General features: G+C 38.4%; 2 protein-coding genes across 7 annotated transcripts in view; both read left to right on the top strand.

Moving 5' to 3' along the window:
• erbin (erbb2 interacting protein) overlaps positions 1 to 17,691 on the top strand; it is a 108,350-nt gene extending 90,659 nt beyond the window's left edge. For 2 of the 4 annotated variants that reach the window (XM_055209059.2, XM_055209060.2), the window contains exons 18-26: positions 1,582 to 1,699; positions 3,076 to 3,259; positions 3,640 to 5,095; positions 5,464 to 5,562; positions 7,457 to 7,513; positions 9,886 to 10,059; positions 10,426 to 10,518; positions 15,055 to 15,129; positions 15,211 to 17,691. In XM_055209059.2, the coding sequence (XP_055065034.2) occupies positions 1,582 to 1,699; positions 3,076 to 3,259; positions 3,640 to 5,095; positions 5,464 to 5,562; positions 7,457 to 7,513; positions 9,886 to 10,059; positions 10,426 to 10,518; positions 15,055 to 15,129; positions 15,211 to 15,318 (2,364 nt within the window). In that variant the 3' untranslated portion in view covers positions 15,319 to 17,691. The remainder of the gene's footprint in view (positions 1 to 1,581; positions 1,700 to 3,075; positions 3,260 to 3,639; positions 5,096 to 5,463; positions 5,563 to 7,456; positions 7,514 to 9,885; positions 10,060 to 10,425; positions 10,519 to 15,054; positions 15,130 to 15,210) is intronic. The other 2 variants (XM_055209062.2, XM_055209061.2) reach the window with 1 other exon arrangement.
• A 1,678-nt stretch (positions 17,692 to 19,369) lies between these two features.
• Positions 19,370 to 25,031, top strand: part of zfand5b (zinc finger, AN1-type domain 5b) — a 16,018-nt gene continuing 10,356 nt past the window's right edge. For 2 of the 3 annotated variants that reach the window (XM_055209069.2, XM_055209067.2), the window contains exon 1: positions 19,370 to 19,528. The gene's annotated coding sequence lies outside the window, so the exon portion shown is untranslated. The remainder of the gene's footprint in view (positions 19,529 to 25,031) is intronic. The other variant, XM_055209070.2, reaches the window with a different exon arrangement.

Raw genomic sequence — 25,031 nt, 5'->3', positions numbered from 1 at the left:
ACTTTTGTACCTGTTTACCACTAAATTCCTCAACTACACCATTGGCATGCCTGAAAAAGATATTTTTTAATGAAAATTCACATAAATTATGATCTAAATTTGATTTAAATTGTTTTTAGATATTGATATAGATGTTCAATTAAGCCATCGGTTTTTAAAAAGAAAAAAACGGTTAAGGAATTAAATAATTTCGACCAGCAGATGCCCATAGAGACCCATTCATTTTACTGGATATGGACAACTGCTTAAATCACTACTTTAGTGATACATTTTGTGAATTTATGTTTATATAAACATTAGAAAGGACATTAAAAATAAATATTATTTCAAAAGGTAATTTTTTTATAGTTTTGATGCATTTTGAAATGTCTGTTTTTACAACTGTGTGTGTGTGTTTGTGAGTGTACATGTGCGTGCATTAGGTCACACCCCTTTATATGTTATTTTCTGCATTTGTGACTGATTTTATTTGCCAAATTCCATACAAATGCTCTCTGTGGCAGTCATACCTGTGCGTGCGTGCGTGCGTGCATTGTTAGCATGTCTGATTTATACTGGAATTATTGATATTTATTTTTTGACAAATGGAAAAAATATTTTTTTTTGCATTTCCCATTCACTTTCAATTGGGGTCATATTGACCCCAAGGGACAGATTATAAAAAAATCTTTAACATACCTTTAGAACAACCGAATCAAGGCCAGGTTTTTTGTGTATTTAAAGATAGATTATGTAGGAAAAGTCTCAAAGTTTTATATCTCTGAGATGAAGGGAACCTTCATATAGACCCCAAGGACCGTTTGAGGGTTAACATATTGAATATAAAAGTATTTAAAATATATAGTTCTTTAATAGAATAGTATATAAAAAAATGAAAAAATTACATTCACCTTCATGTGGTTATAAACCTGCTTGACTAACTTTCTTGCATAAAGAACATAAGATTAATAAAATAATTAAAATTTGTTTGTTGTAAGTAGATGAGCAGTACATTTACCTAATGCTTTACATTTGTATTTTATTATAAAAGATATTTATTAAAAATTTTACCATTTTCTGTAGTTTCTCCTTCTTTCATGTAATGCAACATTGGTAAAAAGCACTGTTTAAATGCATTTTAGAGATACACCGAAATATCGGCCAATTAATATACCCAGTATCGGCTTTCGATATCAGTTTATATCGATGCATCTTGAATTGAATTGTCGACATTGTCTAGGTTCAGTATAACACACTGACATGTAAGTGTAAGGGGAAAATGCAAAACATGGTGATAAAACAAGATGCAGGGTGCTCAGGGATCTGCCTTTTCTGGGCTTTTTAATGAGATGCATTAAATTACATTTAGCCGCTGTCATACATTGTTTAACTATAAGTTGACATAAAGGTCCTTTCAGAAAAGATTTGCTTGTATTGTTTTATGTGTGATTTACTGATGTCAAGACACACTGAATCGTTTAGTGTACATCAGTTAAACAAATATATATAAAAATTATTTCAGCTTTTTACTCTAGAAGTAAGAAGGAAATCATGTTGAATTGAATCTGAGTGTCTCACAGTGCTTTATTTGTGTGGTGTTAGGACTCAGAGGAGCTGTCGTCCGAGGAAGACGAAATGAAGATGGCTGAGATGAGACCGCCGCTCATCGAGATCTCCATTAACCAGCCTAAAGTAGTGGCCTTGAGCAAAGACAAAAAGGGTAAGGTGATCTACGGTACTATTTTACTTGACTTGATTGACTAGTTTTGCTTGTGCACACAATATGCAGGTGACTCTGTGGTCAAATATAGCTTTTAACTGCTCCACCCTTCATTGATAGCTTTAAAGTGTGTTTTACAAAATAGTCTCTGCTGAAATGTGCCTGTTAAAAACAGACTGAATTGATCAGGGATCTTTTCAGCCACTGATTATTTTAATGTCGGAACCCTTTATATAGATTTGCAAAGCAAACTGAGCTCTACACACACCTGGGAATATCACAGCTTTTACCATGTTTAACTCTATTATTAGTTCTTCTGGAGTAAAATGGCATCTATTCTGCATACAATACCTTACCTCGTAAATGTTATGTAAATGGGATCAAGTTTCTGAACACCAAATACATATGGTTGGCCTAGATTGTTGACCGTTATGGTTAGACTGGCCTCACACCAGGCCTGATTTGCACTCTTGGTGATTGAAAGAGACTGATTATTGTTTTTACAGCAGCTGATTTTTGCCCAAAGGTCCTCCAGTGTGTGGTGTCATTGCGATTATTTTGCTGCGTTGCAGCCTCCCCGATCCCAGATCGTGAAAAAAAAACATGTTTGATAATTACAACTCTTGATTGGTTTGCCTCCGACATGACAGCTGCAGTAGCCAATGAGAGCATGCAAGCTTCAACCGAATGTTTCATGCTTTTAAAAAATGAAAACACACAAATGTGAGATGAAAGGGAAGTATTGGGAATTAATATTGACTTGTATGGCAACCAACAGTATAAATGCTTTTATATTGGATCACACCCCTCAACATTCGTTTTTCTCAAATCACGCTTGATCTCGCGTTTCTGTGAGATTTTGCATCACTTTGAAATCTTTGCTACATTAATTAGGTGTGCGTTCTCGCGGTCTAGTCGAATCATCCAATGTGTGGTTTCTGAAGATTATGTTGTTAAAAATTGCTGTCCTTCTGTCTATGCTGCCCTACAAAGGCTAAGTGCAGTAACTACGCAAACACTAAAACCGAGACTAATGCCCTTAAAGTTTTTTAAACCAAGCCAGTCAAACATGTTACTTAACAAGTCTCCTGGTTAAATTTTGTCCCAAGACACAACAGATCTCATAAAGCCCATTTCTTAACTCAATTTTGACCAAATGCGTAGTGACTGCGCTTTGGCTTTGTAGGACAGTATGATCGTACACGTATCTAAAATTGGTTAGGATTCAAAAATCATCCAGTGTGTCCCAAGTCCGAAAACAGAAGTTTTATTGTATTTTTATTTTTTGTGTTGTATATTTTTGTGTACAAAATGAACTAACAGAAATGTGTAATTCTACAAATTCTGATGTTCTTTATTCTTGTATGGCAATGTAGACGATGGAAAGGATGCAGACTCTTTGCTGGATGACACAGTTGCCAACAGCAACCAGAACAACAGCAACTGCTCATCACCTTCGCGCATGTCTGATTCAGTGTCATTAACCACAGACAGCAGTCAGGACAACTCTCTCTGCACTCCAGAGAGAGAGTCCAAGATGCCCCTCGTCCCTAAGAACGGGTACAGTTGGACCTCTTTTCATCACATAGTTCTCTAGGGTTTTTAGTCATTCAATGTTCATCTATGAGTATAATCAGAAGTGAAAGTATTTGTATAATGTTCATAGATACAATAACATTTGTGACAAAGCTGAAGCCTACAACATGCTAATGTTGAACTATTGAGGTTATCTTTTGGTGCAAATTATATGCACTGTTCACTTCTTTAAGGGGAATTTGTTGGGTAGCATGCAGAGTTCATCATTTGTGAAGCATTTTTAAATCATTCATAAGATGCCATATAGTGCCCATGTAGGTAGTGGACAGTATGGCAGCTCACTAGAGTAGGTTTTGAAACCAGTTTAATATTGTATTGACTTGCTTTGATGTCCTCAATCTTAGGCAAGAGGATGAGAACCTGAACCAGTTGAAGCAGACAACCCCACTCCTTCAGAACGGCAATGGTTCAGAGATGTCCCTGCAGACCATCCTGAAGAACCAGCAAACTTATGAAAGCAAATCGGACAAGATGGCCGACTACAGCCTCTCCATGGAGGAGAGGCTTGCCTTTATTGAGAAGGGTATTAACAATGGCATGGCGGACCAGTACAGCAGGTGGGATCAGATCAACATGAACGTGGCCAAACTACCACCTGACAACATGTTGTCGTACGAGGACCTGGAAAGGACCAAAGTCTCCTCGGCTAAGGAATCCATGTCAAGCAACAACAATCCCACGGCGGTATCGCTTGAGAACCTTGAAAATGGGAATAGGCTTCAAAAAACCCAGTCGGGGGAGAATTTTAACGGACGCACAGATCAGGTTCCTTTGAGGTATGAAACCGTTAGGACCGTCTCGACAGGCGTAACAGCGTTGAGCGATATGAGTCTTTCTCGTAGCACGGAGGAGCTGTCACCAGAGAAGAAGTGTCCTCCTGTTGTGAAATCTCAGAGTGTCTCCAACATGGACACTGGTGGAATGAGGCTGTACTCCATCGAGGGTGAAAGCCCCTCATACGAGGTTGCGTGCTCAGCCAGAACGTCTGTAACCGGTGCTCAAGGCCAGAGCATCGTTCGATCAAAATCCGCTTCTTTGCTTAACGACCAACCTTTGCAGATCTACCCCGGTTCTTCAGCTTCCTCATCTGACCTACTGTCTGGCTCCAAACCTTCAGCTAGCACCGTCCGTTACCCTGCTGGGCCCCCGCCACAGTACAACATTCAGTACGCCAGTAGCGCCGTGCCCAAAGACAATCTATGGAGCCAACGTACCCCCATTCCACCCGATCAACAGTACCTGCCTCCGCAGCATTCCTTGGCCAACACCAACTACTCCAACCGCAACAACGCCCCTCCCTATCCTCAGCCCCAACAACGTGGCCCACCTAAGACCCCAGACATGTGGGCGAAGGAAAGGATGCTTCCATCCGGTGGACAGCGTGGCACCTTGCAAAGACAAGGTAGCGGATCTGGTGCCCCCGTGTGCATAACGGACCCACGTCGCATGCCGGGAATGGAGGGGGAGTATATGACCTACAGGGATATTCACACGGCAGGCCGTGGGCCCCTTCAGATGAGCCAGGCTCTCCACAGACCCCTGTCAGCTCGCACGTACAGCATGGACAGCCCTAACACTCCCCGGCCTCAAAGCGCCCGGCCCCCACCACATGAGCTTCCGGAGAGGACCATGTCCGTCAGCGACTTCAACTACCAGCATGGCAGTCCCGGAAAACGGCCAAACATGAGGGTAAAGTCCGAGCACTCGCTGCTGGATGGTCCGGTTGGGGGAGGCGGCAGGGTTCCAGCCGATTGGAGAGATCATGTCATGAGGCACATCGAATCCAAGAAAATGGAGAAGGTCTGATTGTTTTTATGCCATGATCTTGTAAATTTTAACAGTACATTTTTGGAGGTGTTTGTTAGGGCAGATATCACTTGCTAATGTTTAGGGTAGCATCAAACTCTTGGCCCTGCATCATTTGTGATGCAGAATAGCCTAGAAATAACACTTTACTTACACCTTAGTTACTATTAACAAAATCTGGTATTTGTTTTCCCATATCTCTCATTATGCTTTATTTTTCTGCATGTTTGTTGTATACATTAACACCTAACCAGTCTGCACTAACGTTTGCATGTTTTCACCATGTTTTAGACTACAATGCATGCTCACAAAGCTGTCATTGAATGCTTGTGTTTGTTTGTGCATGTGTCATCTGTGTTCAGAGAGGTCTTTCTCGGTCTTTGGCCACTCTCAATGGCAGTCAGATATCTCTGGCCTTTAGCGTTGTAGACGAACGGCGGTTTGGATCTCATTGGGCCAGCGTGAGTACAGATCCACTTAGACCTCACCTCGAACTCCCAGAGGCACAGTGGGGTCTCCCTCATTTCTCATGTTTGATGTTTAGATGCAACCTGCTAATATCACTGCAAGTAGGATTATCAGTATCAGTAACTATACACAAATTTAAAGAAATAGTTTGACCCAAAATGTAAATTAGCTCGTATTTGAATCACCCACAAGCCATCTTAGGTGTCTATGGCTTTATTTTTTCAGCCAAACACAGTCGGAGTTGTATTATATGTTATCATGGCTCTATTAAGCTTTATAATGGCATTGGATAGTGCCCAAACTTTATAGCTTCAAAAAAGTGCATCCATCCACCAAAAACTAATCCATACAGTTATAATGCCTTATGTGAAGTGATGGTAACTTTGGGTCAGAGCTTTTATAAAGCTTTGAATATAACTCTAATTGTGTTTGGCTGAGAGACTAGGGTCATGTATAACTAGGATGGCTTGATGGTGAGTAAAATATGGGCTATATCTTTAATACCACTCAACTAGTATATCAATATCACTGCTAATAAAACATTATTATTATTATTATTATTTTTGTCCCAAGGTTATTGATCTAATTTAACTTGATTCAAATGTTTTGAGTAGGCAAACAATGTCCCTTAAAGGCGGAGTGCACAATGTTTGAAAAACGCTTTTGAAAAGGGAGTTGGGCCGACTACCAAAACACACTTGTAGCCAATCAGCAGTAAGGGGCGTGTTTACTAACCGACATCCTTGCCGGGGTTGCATATGGCTGGGGCGGGTCTATTAAAAGAAGGTCCAGATTCTATTGGGGTAGGGGCGTGTATGTTTAGGTGATTTCAAATATCAACATTGGCTTTCAAACATTGTGCACTCCACCTTTAAAGAGATTCACCCAAAAATGAAAATTCTGTTATCAATTACCATCATGTTGTTACAAACCTGTATTAATTACTTTGTTCTGCTGAACACAAAAAATGATATTTTGGGCCATGTTTGTAACCAATCCGTTTTAAGCATCATCGACTTCCATAGTAGTACTTTTTCTATTACGGAAGTCAATGGTGCTTCTGTTTTTCTGCTTGATAACATCTACAAATGTATACAGGTTTGTAAAAACATGATGGAGTAGATGATGACAGAATTTTCATTTTTGGGTGAACTATCCCTTTAAATAGCAATCACTGTTAAGAACATTTATTTTGCATTTCCCAGTGAACACACATATTGTATACTTTAAAGCCAACGTTTTTGCGTAAGAATTGTTGATCAAATGCATTAACCCACCCACCCCAGCTTAGTTTCACCTAGTTTACACCATTTCTTTGATTGGTTGGTTGGTTGGTCTAATAGCATGTACTTTCCTGAACACTAACCCATGTGCACTAATGCTAAGATGCCTATCCTTTCTCTATTAATGCTTATTAAAACAATTTATCAAGAGTTGATAAGGGCAACAGTTGACCTTCTCTAACTCAATGTCTGTCATTTATATGACAGCTAAACAATGGATCACAATTAGTCTGTATTTTTTAGTGTTGGGTCAATAAACATGACTGTGCACTGATTGGAGGATGTAAACAGTTCTGTTGGTAGAAACAAGCAAGTGTACAAAGGGCACAAGCTTATGACATTTACTGAGAAAACCACATGCATAGGAAATAACTGCAGACTTTGTTACGAGTGGTATGATTCAGTCTCGTTTCAGACATATCTAATGCAATAAAATGCATATCGGTCTCCTTGTGTAGACCTTGAGAAAAGTACTTTGGCAAATTTTGCTCTTTAAACCCTGTAGTAAGAAGTATGACTCCTAACTGTTAGATAAGAATGATGAAATATGACTTTAATTACGGCAACGTTTGTTGAATCCTATTTTGTTTTGTTTATCTTGCAGGATGATGTTTTTAGTCCTCAAGGACAGCATGGCTATCATATCGACACTCTCAGAAAAGTAAGATAATGTGATAAACTAAACCTGTGTGAACTAGGAAGAAAACTTAACACATCCACTAAAAAATCTGTTAGCAATAGTTGGTTCGAAGTTACTGCAAAAATTGCTCAGAAAAGTCAATTTCTCAATTATTAGTGTTGGGTGTGAGAAAAGGTCTTGCATATTTTTTTGTTTAATATTTAGTAGTACGAAAATATCTGTATATTAGTATAAAATTTGTGAGTGTGTGTGACAAACTGATAGTTTCCAAAAAAAAACATTAGGCCATTCTTTATGCTAGGTATTCCCAAACTGGGGTTTGCGAACCCCTGGTGGTCCATAGACGAATTGCAGGGTGTTCGTGAGTTGGTGAAAAAGGGAAATATAATTAAACAATAAAATGTAAAAAAAATTAAATTATAAACCCAAAATAAAAACACTTAAATCAAATCTCCATTTTATTGTTTAATCTGAATGTCATGTCATATCAGAAAACTATATAAAAGAAAATGACCAGATGAAGATCCAATAACAGCTAATAATAATAATAATAACTAAATAAAAAATTACTGATAAAACAGGTGAAATTTATTTATTTAAAGTTAAACATGCAAATGCACTACTACATTATTCAAATATTTACTTATATTTTCAGAGGGTACTTCAAGTAAATAATTTAGGTCAAGGGGCTTCAGCGGACAAAAAAAGTTTGTACACCCCTGCTTTAAGCCAACAGGGTTTTATAAAGTGACACTTTTCACTTTTGGGTGAACTTATGCTCAAGTAATACTTTTGGGTGCAGCTGTATTTTTATTGTGTGATGTTTAAGGTTATTATACGGCTCGTTGGAATGCTTGATTCTAATTGGTCAGTCGCGACATTTGCAGGTTTGTTATTGCCAGGCAACAACCGATCAAAACTAATAGCACACAGTAACACGGATGCTCCAAATCATTTTGATAGGTACAGTTTAATATTACACAAAAATAAAATATAAATATGTCTTTCACATATATGACATTTTAGCAAATAGTGTGTTTGTGACATTTGAACGTTTTGTCTTATCCTAAAACTTAAAGTGAACGGGTTTTCTTCCCTTTAGGTCTGCATTCGTTAAAAATGTATTCAAAAATATTCAATATTTAATGTTCCCTACCTTACTTGTGAGCTTAATAGGCATGTAATAAGCAGGATAATGTACAGGCAGCTGTTTGTTGCCGTGAAATAAGCCCCTTCAGTGTAATACAAGACCCTTTGATAACAACCTGTTGCCTATACATTAACCCTTACATATCATTCAAACCTTTAAAATCATCCGAATACATCCCTAAATCACATTAAAACATCTCTGGTATGCTGTTTATTTCTTTTTAAACCCTTAGCACACAGGCTAATGAACTGGATTGAGATATTGGCCCAGTGGGGGAAGCCTGACTGCTGTAATGACTCATTAGCTCTCATTAACAAATGCAATTTTAAAGAATCCTCTGACGTGTTTTAATGATAGTTGAGCTAACTAGCACATAAAACCCAGCTGTGCATATGCTTTGTACCACACATGTCAGTGATGGGTGATTTGAGAGATTACCTATAAATAGTTGCATAAATGCAATAGAAAATGAACAATCCCTTGACCTTATGAAAATCGGTTTTATCTGTGCATGTTTCAAGTAGTCATAAAGTTCAACTATAGGGTATTTCTTAAAGCATTTTTGCTCATGTTTGGCACTACTAGTATACTATCTAATACACTTTAAGAAATGTAAAACTGACTTAAAGAGCTTAATATCTTATTTCTAAGATGGGATGCTTTGTTAGACAGCAGTGATTTCTTGTTTTTCTGCCTTAAATTATAGTTATTGACATATTTACTGAGAACCTCTGCCCCCTGGTGTCTGAAAAATGCATCACAGCATTTTCATTACAGTAATAAACATTTAGTCCCTATGAAGTTTAGGGAATGGTTAACAGATCTTCCATTGGTTTTCATTAAAATGTTTAGTAATGTGTCTCTCCCTTAGGTTTAGTAGTGGTAGAAATTTAAATAAGGCTAACTGAATTTTTACTCATTTCCATTTGCAACTAAAATTTCATGAATCTAATGTTAAAGTCACTGAGTCTACATTTACATTAATTTACATTACAAGCTTATCCAAAGCAACTTACATTTTGCCTAAAATGTTTTCTGGTGGTTACATCATCTCCACATAGAGATCATAATCTAACCGGCATACATTGGTTTCATGGATGGATTGCTTTAGCTTTGTTAACATGATTGTCTGATTTTCTGGCTTTTAAGTGGGTATTACTCAAAGCAGGGTTTATAAAGTTGGGTCAGATGTAAACCGAATCTGTGTGTGTTTTTCCTGATGGTTTTGGTGGTTCTTTATCAGGTGCCTTTGATGAACGGCCAAATGTGTCCTCCGGGGAGACCTCCAATGAGCTGCGGTCAGCCACCAGTAGCACGCCACCCCTCCAGAGAGCAACTCATCGACTACTTGATGCTCAAAGTATCCCAGCAGCCCCAGGGCCCTCCGCGAGTCTCCCACGATGCAATGCAACAGGAGGTAGACGCCAAATTTAATTTCTAAAACAAATCAATCCCATCATTGGCATCTTTTAAGTGAGAATGGACATTAGAAGTCAATGTGAAATCGAATTTCATTTGATTTTTACGTGACTATTTTTGGCTTGTTAAGCTCGACTGTCTAGGAACAATGGTTAATGGTAACTTCAATGTAATGTTGTTAACAAATAGATATGTAGGCATTGCTCTTACATTATGGTAATGACAACCTTTCATTGTCCAATAAAGTCCAGTCCTGCTTTTTTATGTTCACTAGTCCTATTTTCTCTAAAATTCATCACAGTACAAAAAATAAAGTTGTTTTCTTGAATGTGTCAATGTGAATGGGTCTGTCTTGTGTCTTCAGCTCCATGTAAAGATCGAGAAGAACCCTGAGCTTGGTTTCAGCATATCAGGTGGAGTCGGTGGCCGTGGAAATCCCTTCCGCCCGGATGATAATGTAAGTACTTCTCTTTTCTATTTTAACTCATCGACTTTGTCAATTTTTCCCACACGAGACATTGTTCATATGTGACCACTTTGGGGAAGTGACAAAATAGTATTTGTAAAATATCCCACGCAAGAGTGAGCGAGGTATATATAGCATGTAAATATATTTAAAACACTACTGTTTCCTGACAAAATGACAGCATTTAAAACTTAGAGAAATTTTATTGTTTGGTGTGTTATTTTAGTTATTAAAGCCTCCATAACACACAATGTTTCTGCATTTCTGATGTTAATCTGGAGTACATATAGAGTAGTATTACATCCTTTATATCTTCGAAGAGTCTTTAGTTTTATCAGATTTATAAAGGAAATATTAGATTTATTGATTCTTTCTGATAACGTACGAAAAAATTTGGAAGGAGTTACTAGCTGCGGGAGGAGCTTGTCCGAGTCAACATTTTTTATACAACACTGACTGGATAACTTATGATTCACTAACTTACATGTTCATGTCGTTTATATAATATGCACTTACGTGCCTATTTCCAACATAACACAGAAGTTTTACTTACTGCATGTAACTCATGACCCGGTTGGGACTTTTCAATGAAATCCAGTGTTAAACAAACACACACGCAAAACTCAGCTGTTACCCCGGATAAACAAACTATATCCATGGGTTCCATAATTCTGGCTTTCTTCTCCTTACATCCAAAAACACACTTCTTCATTCGTGCCATTGTTAAAATCTTGATATAAAACAAAGCTGTCGGGCGAAGTGATGCCTGTAATTTAGCGTCCTCGGCTCTCGCTCTCACACTGATTGACGTGTGGGTGTGTTTTTTTTGGGAAACAACTCTATAACTGTGTTAATAAGTTAGAATGATTGAAATACCATTGAACCACCTGTTTAAGCACTTAGGTGTACAATGTTTACTTGACGGAGATGAAAATGCATGACATTTTTTTTAGGGGCTTTTTACAGGACATATGTGCGTTCACACAGAAGGCATACTGGCAATTTTATGGGACCTGTCTGGAATCAACATGTTGTGTGAATGTTGTTATGGAGGGTGGGCTCTTTTGATTAGGCAGTTTAGTTGCACCCCAGCAACTGTCCTATTAACTATTCAGAAAACCTTAGTAACCAAATAACACAATAATCACATGATTCTCGTCACTGAAACATGCAATAGCAATGCAATGGCAACCCCCATTATTAAAGGTCCTGTTCTTTCTGTGTTTTCGAAGCTGTGATTGTGTTTACAGTGCGCAATATAACGTGTTCATGTTTCACATGTAAAAAAATGCAGTATTTTTTACACAATTTACTTATCTGTATACTGCTGTCACTGTCCTAAAAACGGGCTGATGTCCTCCTTGTTCTATGAAGTCCCTCCTTCAGAAATACGTAATGAGTTCTGATTGTGTAGTATGTTTAGTGTGTTGTGATTCGACAGCAGCTTAGCTTAGCAGAGCCGTTTGAGCCAAAGCTGCCGACTGAAGTATTCCTGTGGGCGGAGTTTAGTCAAAAACTGTTTTATTGACGTTGTTCAATCGGGAAGTAGAGGGCTGTAGTCCAAACCGGCCGTTCGCTGTAGGCTTTGAAAGAGGAATTCTTTAAATATATCGCCTGGTAGTGAACTTTGAGCTTTATGCAGGTATTATTTATGCTCTAACAGCATCATTACACACTAACTAAAGTTTGAAAAATGTGATCGGGAAGAACATGACCTTTAAGGGCTCTTTATAGTTGTGCGTAGGTTCTACTGCGTAGCCGCGATGGCGTAGGGTCCGTGTCGGTTTTCATTTATACTTTTGCGTCGTCGTCCGCGTCGACGTGCAAACACGCGCAGACCGCTGGTAGGCAGTATCCACGCGTGTAATCACAGTAGCAGCGTGACTGTCAAAGAAGAAAAAGCCTGGCAAGTTAACCCACAAACGAAGAAGAAACAGCAACTTGTTGTGTATGATTTGATTTTGGCTCATCTTTGTTTTCACCGTCGCAAACGGAAATACCTGTGACGCAGTTTTTTTTACCTGATGGGGGAGGTTCTTCTGGTGGACCAATCACAGCACTTGCGGTCCGCATATTACTGACGCGCTGTTAAAAATTTTGTGAGGTGCACCTCAGGCTACGCACAGGTTACAGATAACTTACCGCGTAGCTACGGCATAGAGCTTACGCACGACTATGGGGCTGTTTACACTTGGTATTAAGATGTGTTTTCATCGATCGGATCACAAGTGGACGAGAGAGACACATTATGTTTACACCTGGTATTTAAATCCGTCTCTTTTGTCCACTTTCGACCGCTTCTGTGCTGAATACTATGAGGGGGTGGTCTGTGAGATGGTGGGCGAGTCTCTCTGCTGTCATTCAAACGCGAGCGGGAGTAATTATAAGTTTATATGGACGCAAACTAATATTATGTCGGAGTGCACTGCTTGTTTAGCAAGTAAACATGCTGCAAAGTGTTTTGTACATGAGTATGTAAGAGCTTTCTTTGAATTTTCAGCGCAATTGATGAAATAGGATCGCGCAACTTTCACACGCTTTCAAAACGAAACTACGGAGATCAGCCGCTTTTAGTTTTATCAATGAAAGGCTAAAAATAGCGCTGTTCACCGAATGTTCACGCCAGAAGCCAAAAAAGACGTAAAACTTGTGTTTAATACCTCAGATTAGATAAATGGGCAGAGAGAAGGCGGTCGCGTGTGGCTGTTCGAACGCATTCAACCACATGTGCGTTCCGCAACTCCAAAGCGATCCGATCGAAAGTGGTTTCGACCACCTCTGCATGTGGTTGAAAGTGGTCGAAAGTGGACGAGCTCAAAACGTTTTGAACACCGTTTACACCTGGCATTAACGTCGTCCACTTGTGATCCGATCGACGAAAACACATGTTAATGCCAAGTGTAAACATAAATCAGCCTTTAAGGTTATGGGTTCATGCAGTGTATTCTGCAGCGCGTTCATGTCTTTCATAACATTACATAAAGCAGTAAAATAGCGTAGCGTCTGAAATCTTCTTAGGAACAACTTTCTCTAACTTAGACTTTGTACATTTATCCAGAGATAAAGCGTGAACTCAATGAGAGATGCTGTGCGCTGCATTGCCAAGTCCTCTGTTTTTTTGCGGATTTGGGGTACTTTTTCAGCGAGTTGATATTTTTTTCTTTGGGTCTTTGGGATGCTTTTGGGAAAGTTTTGAATGTCCATTAGGCTGGTTTTAATAACCAAAACTGGCAACCCTGGCTGTGCGCATGCGCAGAAGTTTGGTTCGGATTATATAGAATGTACATGTCAGATTCCAATGTTTACGGTACATGTAAACTGTACTGTCGTAACCTGAAATCGGATTAAATTCAGTCGGACTTACAAAATGTTGTGTATGTAAACATAGCCATTCTGTGAAAATATAACCTTGATATCTTTAATATTGACTGAGTAAGACTAGGGATGCTCCGATCGATCGGCCGCAGATCGGTATCGGACGATAACGGCATTAAATGACTCGATCGGTCCTCGTTAAATTTACCGATCTCGTGAACCGATCTTTCTGTTTACTTTTGTCATCATATGGCTCCTCAATGCGGCTGCAGTTAGAGACCATTTTTACGCAGTGAGAGCATTTTTATAACCCGTGGCTCATGAGCGACGTGCATATTTGCATTTCTCTCTTTGCCTTTACAGAGATATGCGTATTTTCTATGAGGACGCAATCCGGTCAGCGCGACCCGTCTTCACATCCCCATCAAACAGCGTATACAACACATATCTATCGCGGACAATTGCATCCTCATGTCAAAAGTTTATTATTTGCATGCGTTTTAAAGTTTTGAGCGTTTAAACTTTAATTTTCCTCACAGCTGCTCTCATCTGCATACACCTGCCGCGCGCACACAAAGCAGCCTGTCATCAGTGCACGTGAACAGAGCGATCTCTCTCACGTCTTAAAGCTACAGTAACCTAATTCATCTCTCAATAAAATCACTCTCTGTTCTTCACTAAAGAACTGTTGTACTTCATACGAATGCGTGTATATTTAATTCATACAGTAAAGACTGTGAAGTGTTTTATTTTCATTAGTTTTTACAGACATAAGCCTTTTTAAAGCATATTACATTTCTCTTTGCAAGAAGAAATATTTGGTGTGCTTATTTATTTGATTCTCTATTAAAACAATAATATACCTAATTACTGCAAGTAATATAACAAAGGCAACATCTGTGGTATTACTTTATCTAGAAAAAATGTTAAAAGTTACAGTCATCAAAGAGCTTGCATATCAGCTTGAAAAATCGGTATCGGCATTAGTATCGGCCGATCACGAAGACAACAAATCGGTGATCGGTATCGGCCTGCAAAAATTCTGATCAGAGCATCCCTAAGTAAGACCATGTCGAAGTTAAATCAAACTTTAATGTTCCTATATTATCTCAATAGTGCTACCACCAGCACTATTGTGCTGTACACCAGACCTTTACTAAACCATATCCCCCATAAATTATCAATGCTTGTTGCACTTTTATGTTTCTTCAGGGTATTTTTGTGACTAGGGTTCAGTCAGATGGACCTGCTTCAAAGACTCTTCAACCTGGAGACAAAATCATCCAGGTAAAATATTTTATTTATTTATTTAATTATTTTTACTGTAGCTTTGTTAAAGGGACTAAATTCAAGATGTCTTCACCACAGGCAAACGGGTACAGCTTCGTCAATATCGACCACGGACACGCAGTGTCTCTCCTGAAGACCTTCCCCAGCATCGTCGATCTAATCATCGTTCGAGAGATGGCAGCATAGATGTATCTGAATGTTCACCGTCATATTCCAGTGCTATATAGTCAATCTGAACAAGTGTTTGTCCACCGTCGGTTATAAGGGGCAGAACCACTGCATCCAGTGGAAGACGGACACCGTCTGGAGCATGCGTCTTAAAGATTTACGCCTTCACTGTGGGATAGCCTGTTGGTGTTGTCCGACCAATATGAAACCTGTGCTTTTTGTAAAGATAGTTTTTTCTTTTTTTTTTAGAGTTCTAGTGGGACAGTAGGTGTAGCTGACCTTTTGAGGGCAGGGCTCTCTACCATATCTCACTATTTTTAATTTTATTTTAAAAATTTTAAAACCACTTTCATGACCTGTGTGAGATTTTGAACTAGAGGACAATGCTACGTGCTTACTGTGCAAACGAATGTAGAATTGGGATACTTGATGTGAAATTCGTTTTTTTGTTGGCCTGGTGGATAAAATGCCCATTATTTCCTCATCTGGATGACAAGCTCGCTGATAAACGCTATCAGCTGTTATATCTTGATCTCCTGTCCAGTCCTTCAGGAATGTTCCTCTGAGTCTTTTTCATCCCCGCTTACTTGTATTGATCAAAAATGTAGGATGTAGACTTTCGCCCAGATGCCACCTTGCAAGGATGCGCTGAAATGCTTCCTGTACGTGAACTGTGGATGGGAACGCCGTCAAGAGAAACTTCCATGAAGATTTGAAACTAGATGAGATTTTACAGCCTTGTTGAAAGACTGAAAGTGGTGCAAGCTATTTTAACCAAAGCATGCTGGGACATTGTGCCTGGGCGACACTGCTGGCGTAAGCGGGACGTTACTTCAGAAAATTTGGTGGCCACCTTATTCCAATGCCCACTAAACTATTCGGAAGCACTCCTGGTGTTCACGCTTAAAAGACTTGTTGGTATCGAAATGGTTTTCTATTCTGTAAAAAAGAATGGTTATATTTTATTCTCCTACAGAACATCCTAACGTTTGTGTAGTGTTTCAATCACGGATGTTATCTTTTGATGCAGGGCTAAGGAAACGACATGTCAAGTGCCATAGACCCTGAACTGTCACAATGGGTTCGACCCAGAGCAATACTCACTGATCTACGCCGTGTATTCAGTGGCCTTATCGGGCTGACATATGACACAGTGGGCGTAAGAGCAATAGAAAGTCATTTAATTCCATTCGCAAGATGCAGTCGGCTACGTTTTTTATAATAAAGAAAACTCATTTAGTATTTCTTGATTGATACAGCATTTTATATTGTAAATCTTTGATGAGAACATAGAAAACGGCATAAAAAAATAGTTTGTAAAGTCTAAACAATGTGAGAATGAATGTCTTGTCGTGTCCTCCTCCATTAGCGATTGCACTGCTGTTTTCGAAAAGACCTACAAGATTATCGTCACCAGTGTATGTGAATACAATGACATCAGCTTCCTTGGTTGTAAAAAAATAATTGGAAAAGCTACAAAGATTTGTAAAATGTTAATTGTAATGTTTGTATTTGATGAAGTAGGCCACGAATGCTTTTTCCAATGTGTACACGCAACGAGAACGGCAAACTTTTGATCATTGTACTTCGCTTATTTGCATGACATTTTGATTGTTTTACACTGTATTCTTCGCTAGACTGGAGCGCTAAATGAATTGAAGTAATCAGATTAACGCATACTGACAATGTGACAAATCCACAATTTACACGGATGTGAAAGAGCACTGTCACCACATTTTTCAAGACCTCTTTTTAATTTAAATACTTTTCATGCAAATCATTTTTAAATCATTTTCCGATTAGTCCAAATTTTTTTATTTTGTAGTATTGATGCTGTGCACCCAAAGTATGTCATGATGCTATCAGTTAACATTGCTTTCGAATTGCAAATGAATTTGCCACAGTCATAAAAACAAAACCAACTGTAACAAAACTAAGTTAACTGTGAAATGATTCTGATGTCACAATACGTTTATTATTTTTTTTGTGGATGCATTTTGTCATGAATCAGTCTGGTGTAGATCAATTTGACTGTCATGCTTTTTGTTTCGTCTGCAAAAATGTAATTTTACTCTATCAAAAAGGTTGTTTTTTATTGTCCCACCTTTTATTTATTTAGAACAACACCTTTTTAGTGATTACTAATCAAAATGTAAATACTTTTTAAAAGGATTGATTTATTCATGGCATTAGTGATTGTTTTAAAACCAGCAATAATTTGCATCACAAAGCAGCCCTTTTAATGTATAGCTATTTCGAAGGTTTCTCTGGAAGCAGCTACTATTAAAACGATTGGTATGCATTTATTCAACATTCCAGATTTTGTAAATAATTTTGCTTTCCATGATGGTCTCTGGAAAGAATAAATCAACTAATGCTCTTTCAAAAAGCTATACGTTTATTTTTCTTCTTCAAGGGAACAACAGTTACATACGTAACCTGAGACGTTTTCATTTGTCAAACACAACTATGCAAAAAATTATTTTGGTATCAACATTCGCATACAGAAAATATAAGCATGAATTTTTATGATATTATCCTACACTATACAGGAAATAATATGGATTTTTTTTTAGAATACTTCTTGCATAAAATAGATTCAAGCACTTTCAATGACCTGTATCTATGTATGTATATTTTCAAAAACTTCCTAGGGCCTTGAATTTTCCCCCCCAGATTCACAAACTTTCAAGGATCCGTGGGAACCCTGATCAAAGTTATATATTTTCACAAAGTGTGTTTACATTATGTAAAATGATTTTAACAGTAAATCACAAAAATGACTTCAGCTGGGTTTTCACAGACTGAGTCACATTTTTAGCAGTGATACATACAGATCACCTGACATTAGCTCAGTCATTAATCAATGTTAATAAATTAAACAACTTACTGTTAGTAAATAAATGTGTTTTCGTTTCTTTATATGTTTTACTCAAAAGCCAAGTTGACTGTTTCACAGTTACACTGATTAGATCAGAATAATGAATTACTTGAGAGGAACTGCCTTATATGGTCACATGATCAGGTGATTGTAAAAACAACCTCTTTTAATATCAGATGTATGTGCTATTATTCAGAGGTGGTTGGTTTAAGTGACAAGTTAGTTTTAAATACACTTTCGTGAATACACTAGAAAGCAGTGGTGTTATTTCACATGAACTGTGTGTGAGTCTGTGTGGCATCAGATTCCTCTTCTATATATAACTGGGGGGCAAAATACGGTTTCAAAACTTGACACGTGCTTGTTTGTTGTTTTCTTGTTTACATGATTCAGGATATCTTAATAAGTTACTGCAGCATTTAGTCTTAAAATATTTGATGTATATGCTAAGTTTTATTTTAAATTTGTACTATTTTATATTAAACACTAAATAGATTGCAATAGAACAGGGGATCCATTAAGCGTTAAACCCCAAAACTTAAGAAATGAATGTAGAGATTTCTAAAAAAAAAAAATGTAAAAGTGAGGAGGGTAAATCAAAATAATGTCTGAATAATATCTGCCATTGTGTTATTTTTTTAGTCTGTTTTACTTTGATCGATATGGAATGGTTGAATGAATCAGCATGTCCTTTAGAAAATCCTGGATGTCCTCAGGGTCAGCAGATCACTGTGTGGTGGTGACATTTGATACAAGCATTCCTGATGTAAAAAAATAACCTCCAGGAAACCAATGTACTGTACAGAGAGTGTCCACATAAAGATTGTTGTCTTCCTCATACTATCTCATTATAGATGTTGATAAGATGTTCTGAGGAAATAGTGAGAAACAACAGCTTTCTGTTTGTCTATAACTTTACAATACTGAGAAGTCACTAGAAAAATTGCGCAACTTATACGTCAATTGACAAACTTTTCTGACTCACTTCAAATTCAAAATAAACTTACTTCACACCTTTACATTTAACTTACAACATTCACAACCGCTAGCAAAAATCATTTAAATGTCAAATCTTGCCCAATTCCATTACACAACATCCTTTGCTATAAAACACAAGCTTGTTTTTGTACAGTAAACTTGTTATGACTGGTAAGGTAAGCGACGCCCCACGGACGTGTCAGTCACTGTGACGTCACGTCCCCTACTAAAGAAAACCAACAGACAGCGGCCAGAAAAACAGACTGAAACGCACATCAACGGAGTGGAGTAGCGTCACAGACCGTCGCCGAGGGTTTTTCCTTTCTATTGTCTCTTTATTTTGGGAGCTTCTCTTTTTACTGGTATAAGGCAAGTCAAATATCCTCATTTTTTACAACCACTTCAAACGCGTATGCTAACGTAATAGCGAAAATCTTTGAAAACACGCATTTGTTGAGTTAATAAACAAGCTGGAAGTAATAGTAGTGTTGTGTTTCTGTATAATGTTAACTACATTGTCAGTCATTGATGTAAAGTGATGATAAACTTATGATGAGTTTAACCAAATGTGGCTGTTAACGTTAGCTGGTTGTAGCATTTAGCTAGTGCGGTTAGCCTGTTGTTCCTTTCCGCCTGAAAGCTGTAATATGATCGGGAAACACTTTGAACATCTTTAAAGACTCATATTTTACACTTTACGTGGTGTTTGTTTCGCTTTTAACCGATATGTGAAATCAGACCATCGCATTTGAAGAATATAAAGCGGATTGTTCCAGTTAGCTTCATGTATGCGTCCTATAGTGTTAACTCCATCACATTGAGTGTGTTTAATATGTTTATTGTGCTAAATGTGCGATGTATTCACTTTCATAAGTGTTTGCTTTAAAATGAACAGTTTTCAGTGTTTATCCATGTCATTTAGTGAAAGCAAACATCGTTCTGTTCGTGAAGCTTTAACGTGAATAAACCCGATTTTATAATGGTTTTCTCACACAAGCTGTCGTTTTTTGAATGGGATTGTTGTTCATTTATGCTGTGTAGGTGAATAATTGTATTTTCTTTTATTACCATGGTTTGTACTTTGTCTCAAACAGGAAGAGTAACGTTAATTACAACAAAGGACAGCACAAAGCATTTACTATGACCCATATATAAATTATATTAAAGCCTATATTACCGTCACGCATTCAATATCATTACTTAAAGACTGAAAACAACATGTTATTGTGTGGTGTATGTTGTGTTTGAGTTTTGTGTGCTTTTAAGTCGATTGTGTGTAGTTAGCCACGCTGCTAACAGTTGGTGTTAACAGTTAGCATGACTCAGTGGATTTGTCGACGAGGCCTTTAATACTGTTACATCTTCATATAACCTTTATAAAAAGCACACACAGTACTACCCATATATTGTATTTAGATGTCCACAGAGGTGTTAAAGCTTTTGTATTGCTTGAATATAATAACTTCGTGTTAATCGCTTGGTTCAATGAGATATGAATCATGCTAGCGTCGACAGACACCTTTACGCTAGCATTATGACTTATTTCTTAGTTTACTCGCTTAATATTTAACAGTAATCAAGATTTCGATCAATTATTTGTTTGGTTTATCGTTTAATTCGATGTTTTGCGCTATGTACTGTATCTTTGTTGTGGCACATACACTAATAAATGGACGCACACACAGAAATGGGTTGGAAAAACAGCACTGTCTCGCCAAACGCGCACACACCGGTGCAATTTCCATTTTTGGTTTTATCAAAACATATACACCCCGTGCAGGGGAGGGGGCGCTACGCAAACCATGTAGAAAGCCATGATGTAATGGAGGCAGGTCAGGACGATCAGGGTATTTATAGCTTATAGTCAGGACACACTGCTGTTCACACGGCGGAGGCTTTTCGAATCACATTGCGCCCTTGTGACAAAAAAACTAATTCCTCGGTCCACGTGTGCGCGCGTGTTGAGGGGCAGCAGGAGGCTCGCGCGGGTACGCACGTGACGCATGCCATGGGGTAGATTTTACGGGGAAAACCTGTGACGCAAAATGCTGCAATCTTGCGTTTGCTCAAAAATACAAGAAACCCCTGATTCTCCAGAGGCTCACATGTGATGGCTTTCAGTTTCGAGAGTGGCTGGATGTTTGGTTGAGCTGTTGGACCCAGTTGGTATTTGTTTGTGCCCCTGTTAAACTGAATGTACCGACTGTTGTCACATACAGAGTTTTACCATCTAAACTCATTCATTTCACTATATAAATCCTGAAATTTTCTCAAACGGTTCTTGATTCTGATTGGTCTGTAGTTTTATTTACGATAAGACGATTCTGTAATGCGCAGCTTGGACCCTTAACAATGTGCAAATGCACCGAATGTTCGGCAGCCAAACCTATTTGATCATAAATAGATATTTTTTTTAGCTTTTTTTGGCTGTATGGTTTTGGTAACCGAACATTCGGTGCATCCCTTAATTCTGTTGCTGTTCAATGTCAGTAGCTGGGTTTCCATCAAAACGTGAATCGAATTTTTTCAAAATGCACACAAAAAAGCAAAACAAACAAATGCGAATTAGGTGAGTTTCCATTTAGTTGTTTGAGTAAATGACTGTGATATTGGCAATGGGGTGGGCAATAAATCGCCTGCGATTCTCATGCGTATCTCATTAGTGAAGCCCGTTTTGTGATTAGTAGTAAATCGCCAAATGGAGTGGCATTTACTACACAGAGGCGTATTTCACAGAGAAGCTAGGCAAAATTGCATTCATAATCGTGGACAAATCGCCTCCAATAATGTATGTTATTTTGCCGCGATTTATCGCTCACCCCTAATTGGCAACCTAGCAACCAACAGTAAATAGAACAACGCACACTTAGAAAATGCATTTAGTTACAATTGGACAAGTTATACATTTACTAGCAGTGCAGCTTGTATTTTTGTGTCAGAAGTAGTAATGCATAATTTTTGATGCAGGCACTAGCAGCAAGGGCATTAAGACAACATTGAGCCCCATAGATCAGTCATACTGCTTTTGCTCACTCAATTTACATCATAAAAATGACATGATGATGCCAAATAAATGTTACAAGTCTCGATTTAAAAAAGTAACATTTATTGAACTTAAACTATATTTAACTGTAAAAAACTGTAAAAACAGGTGAGGGTGCTATGGAACCATGAACTGCACTTTCCACAATGATGAGGAACTATCAGCAAAGGATATTGATTTCTAGAACTTCACTACTACAAATATAGAGAGAGATGAGAAATAAAAACCTGCTTTGTCCAGCTATGATCAGCTGTTAGGCCGAGCTTTCGATGTTGTCATGGAAAGGTTGGTTTTTTTTAGTCACATGACCTGCAATTGCTTGCGGCTTCCAGCACTCTGTCTGTAAATAATGCCGGAAAAAATCGGCGAACACAGCAGCCACGTATCGGCCGATACACATAAAACCTGCAAAAACCGGCCGATGTATCGGTCTAACACTACTTCAAATGTGCATTAAGTAAGGAATAATTGACGACGGGCCATTGAATTATAAGAAAATAATGCACACCAAGGTGGTAATGCGGCACGACGCGAAGCGGAGGTGTGCATTATTTTCAAATAATTCAAAGGACCGGAGTCAATTATTCCTCTTATACCACGGTTACCACAAACATTGCTCAGGTGCCTATTTTTAAGACATTTGAAAAGATAGGTGTGCGGTTTACAGAAAAATAATCAACACCCATAGAACATTTCTCAGCCAATCAGAATGCAGCATTCAACAGACCCGTGGTATAAATCACGGTAATTGAAACTAGGGGTATTCCATATCATACCATCCATGATAACAGCGATATAATTTTTACATGATGAAAATGTCATTTCGCGATATAAATGATATAGCGACGCGATGATGTATGGCACATTTACGTTCCCTAACACGCACGGCAACAACACCTGAGAGCAAGAGCAGCATGTCAGCAACAAGAGTACAACCAGGCTGTAAAGGTACGCGAGGAGGAGATGCTAGCTAGCAGCTGGTGACGTGTGGCCAAAAAGTAAACAAATGATTCAACCTAGCATCACTGTGCAAATTACTTTAGTTACTGTTAAACTGAAGTGTTAAGGAGTTGTTAAATTTGGGGAAAACACAGTGGTATGAGTTTGTAGTGATGACAGTAACTTACATCACTGACTGAATTTAAATAAAATGGGGAAATCTAGTTGTACTGAAGCATGTTTACTTAATATTTAAAGCAACACTATGTAGTTTCCATGTAAAAATGACTTACAGCTCCCCCATGTGGTTGAAAAGCGCAACAGTGCCTGGTATCAGACACTCTTCTGCAGGCAGGGGGAGGGGCGGGGCTACCCTCCACCGCCACTTTCAGAGTGTGCTTGAAGCAGCTAGGAGGCTGCTCAGGTTGCAGCAACAGTACAATTTGTCCAGTTAAAAGTTGTTCTATCACTGAAATAATTTTAGAGACATTATTTAAAGGTAAAAAAAACTACACAGTGTTGCTTTAATTAGACGGATCCATCTTTTCTATTCATTTTTATTAAATGATGTGATCTGATGAGCTCTGTTTCACCCTGTTTGTGCATCACTCAGCTTACTCATGGGTCCTAAAGTACACTGCCTATTTCTCACAACATACGCAGACCATAGACACAGACAGATGACTTGCTGATTTGTCCTATATTTATATGAAAATGTGATTTATTCACTTGTTTTATCTGAACTAGTTTAGCATTTATCTCCCGACCCCAAATGTGCTGTGATTAATGTTATTTATTTGATGTTTATCCGAACAAAAGTGCACTTGCATGTAAAACCATTTTAAATTTCTAGCTAATGATTTGAATTACTGGGATCTGTTGGGAGTGTATGGGAAACAAGTAGAACATCTGTGGTATTGTCATAGTGATGTAAATTTTCATACAGTTTAATCTCTAGTTTGTACTTTGTAGAGCCCGACCGATTTATCGTTTTGCCGATTTTATCGGCCGATATGAGCATGTCGCAGATATATCTGTATCGGCGTATAAGCCGCAGATATGAAGCCGATATGAACGTTCCTTACAGAAAACATTAAATGCTTTTGAAAGATGCAAGTACTTGTTTGTCCAGCAGAGCGCGCCCTATTGGTTGCTAATGGCGACCCAGGTCACTCACTGTAGTGACACCAGCCAATCCCCCGCCCCTTCACTTCAGTCAGTCAGTCTCTCAGTTCAGGTGGCGGCAGTCACGCGGTTTCTTCACAACATTTTACACCTGGTATTAAGACGCGCTTTGGTCGATTGGATTATAAGTGGGCGAGAGAGACACATTCCCGTTTAGTTTTGGTGTTTATAATCCGTCTCTTTTGTCCACTTGCGAGTTGTTTAAAACACAAGCGGGAGAAATAACCCGAGGCGGAGAAAGGACGCGTATAAACTGACGCGCAGTCTTCCCGTTTAGTTTTGGTGTTTATAATCCGTCTCTTTTGTCCACTTGCGAGTTGTTTAAAACACAAGCGGTAGAAATAACGCGAGGCGGAGAAAGGGCGCGTATAAACTGACGCGCAGTCTGTCCAAGTACAGCTGCTTGTGCTGTTACCAAACATGCTAATTTCAAAGCAATTGATTAAATAAGCTCGCGCAACTTTACACCCTCGCTAAATAAAAGAGGTAGAGAGCAGACACTTTAGTTTTATAAAAGTTTAAAGTCCCGGCAGAACACTGTGGGTTCGTGTTATAAAAACGTTGTGCAGTACATTAAACATAAGCCTACATCAGTATGTTGTCAGTAAGTCAATCATTGTCGTCTGAATGGTACGTTTCTAATTATTTTGTGAAGTACATAACTTAATGTAAAGCTAATAAACAATGACTTTATAAGTTTCCATT

Source organism: Misgurnus anguillicaudatus, chromosome 12 (assembly GCF_027580225.2).
Source record: "Misgurnus anguillicaudatus chromosome 12, ASM2758022v2, whole genome shotgun sequence".
NCBI lineage: Eukaryota > Metazoa > Chordata > Actinopteri > Cypriniformes > Cobitidae > Misgurnus > Misgurnus anguillicaudatus.
The sequence above is the reverse complement of the archived record's forward strand: the minus strand, read 5'-3'. Positions and strand labels throughout refer to the sequence as shown.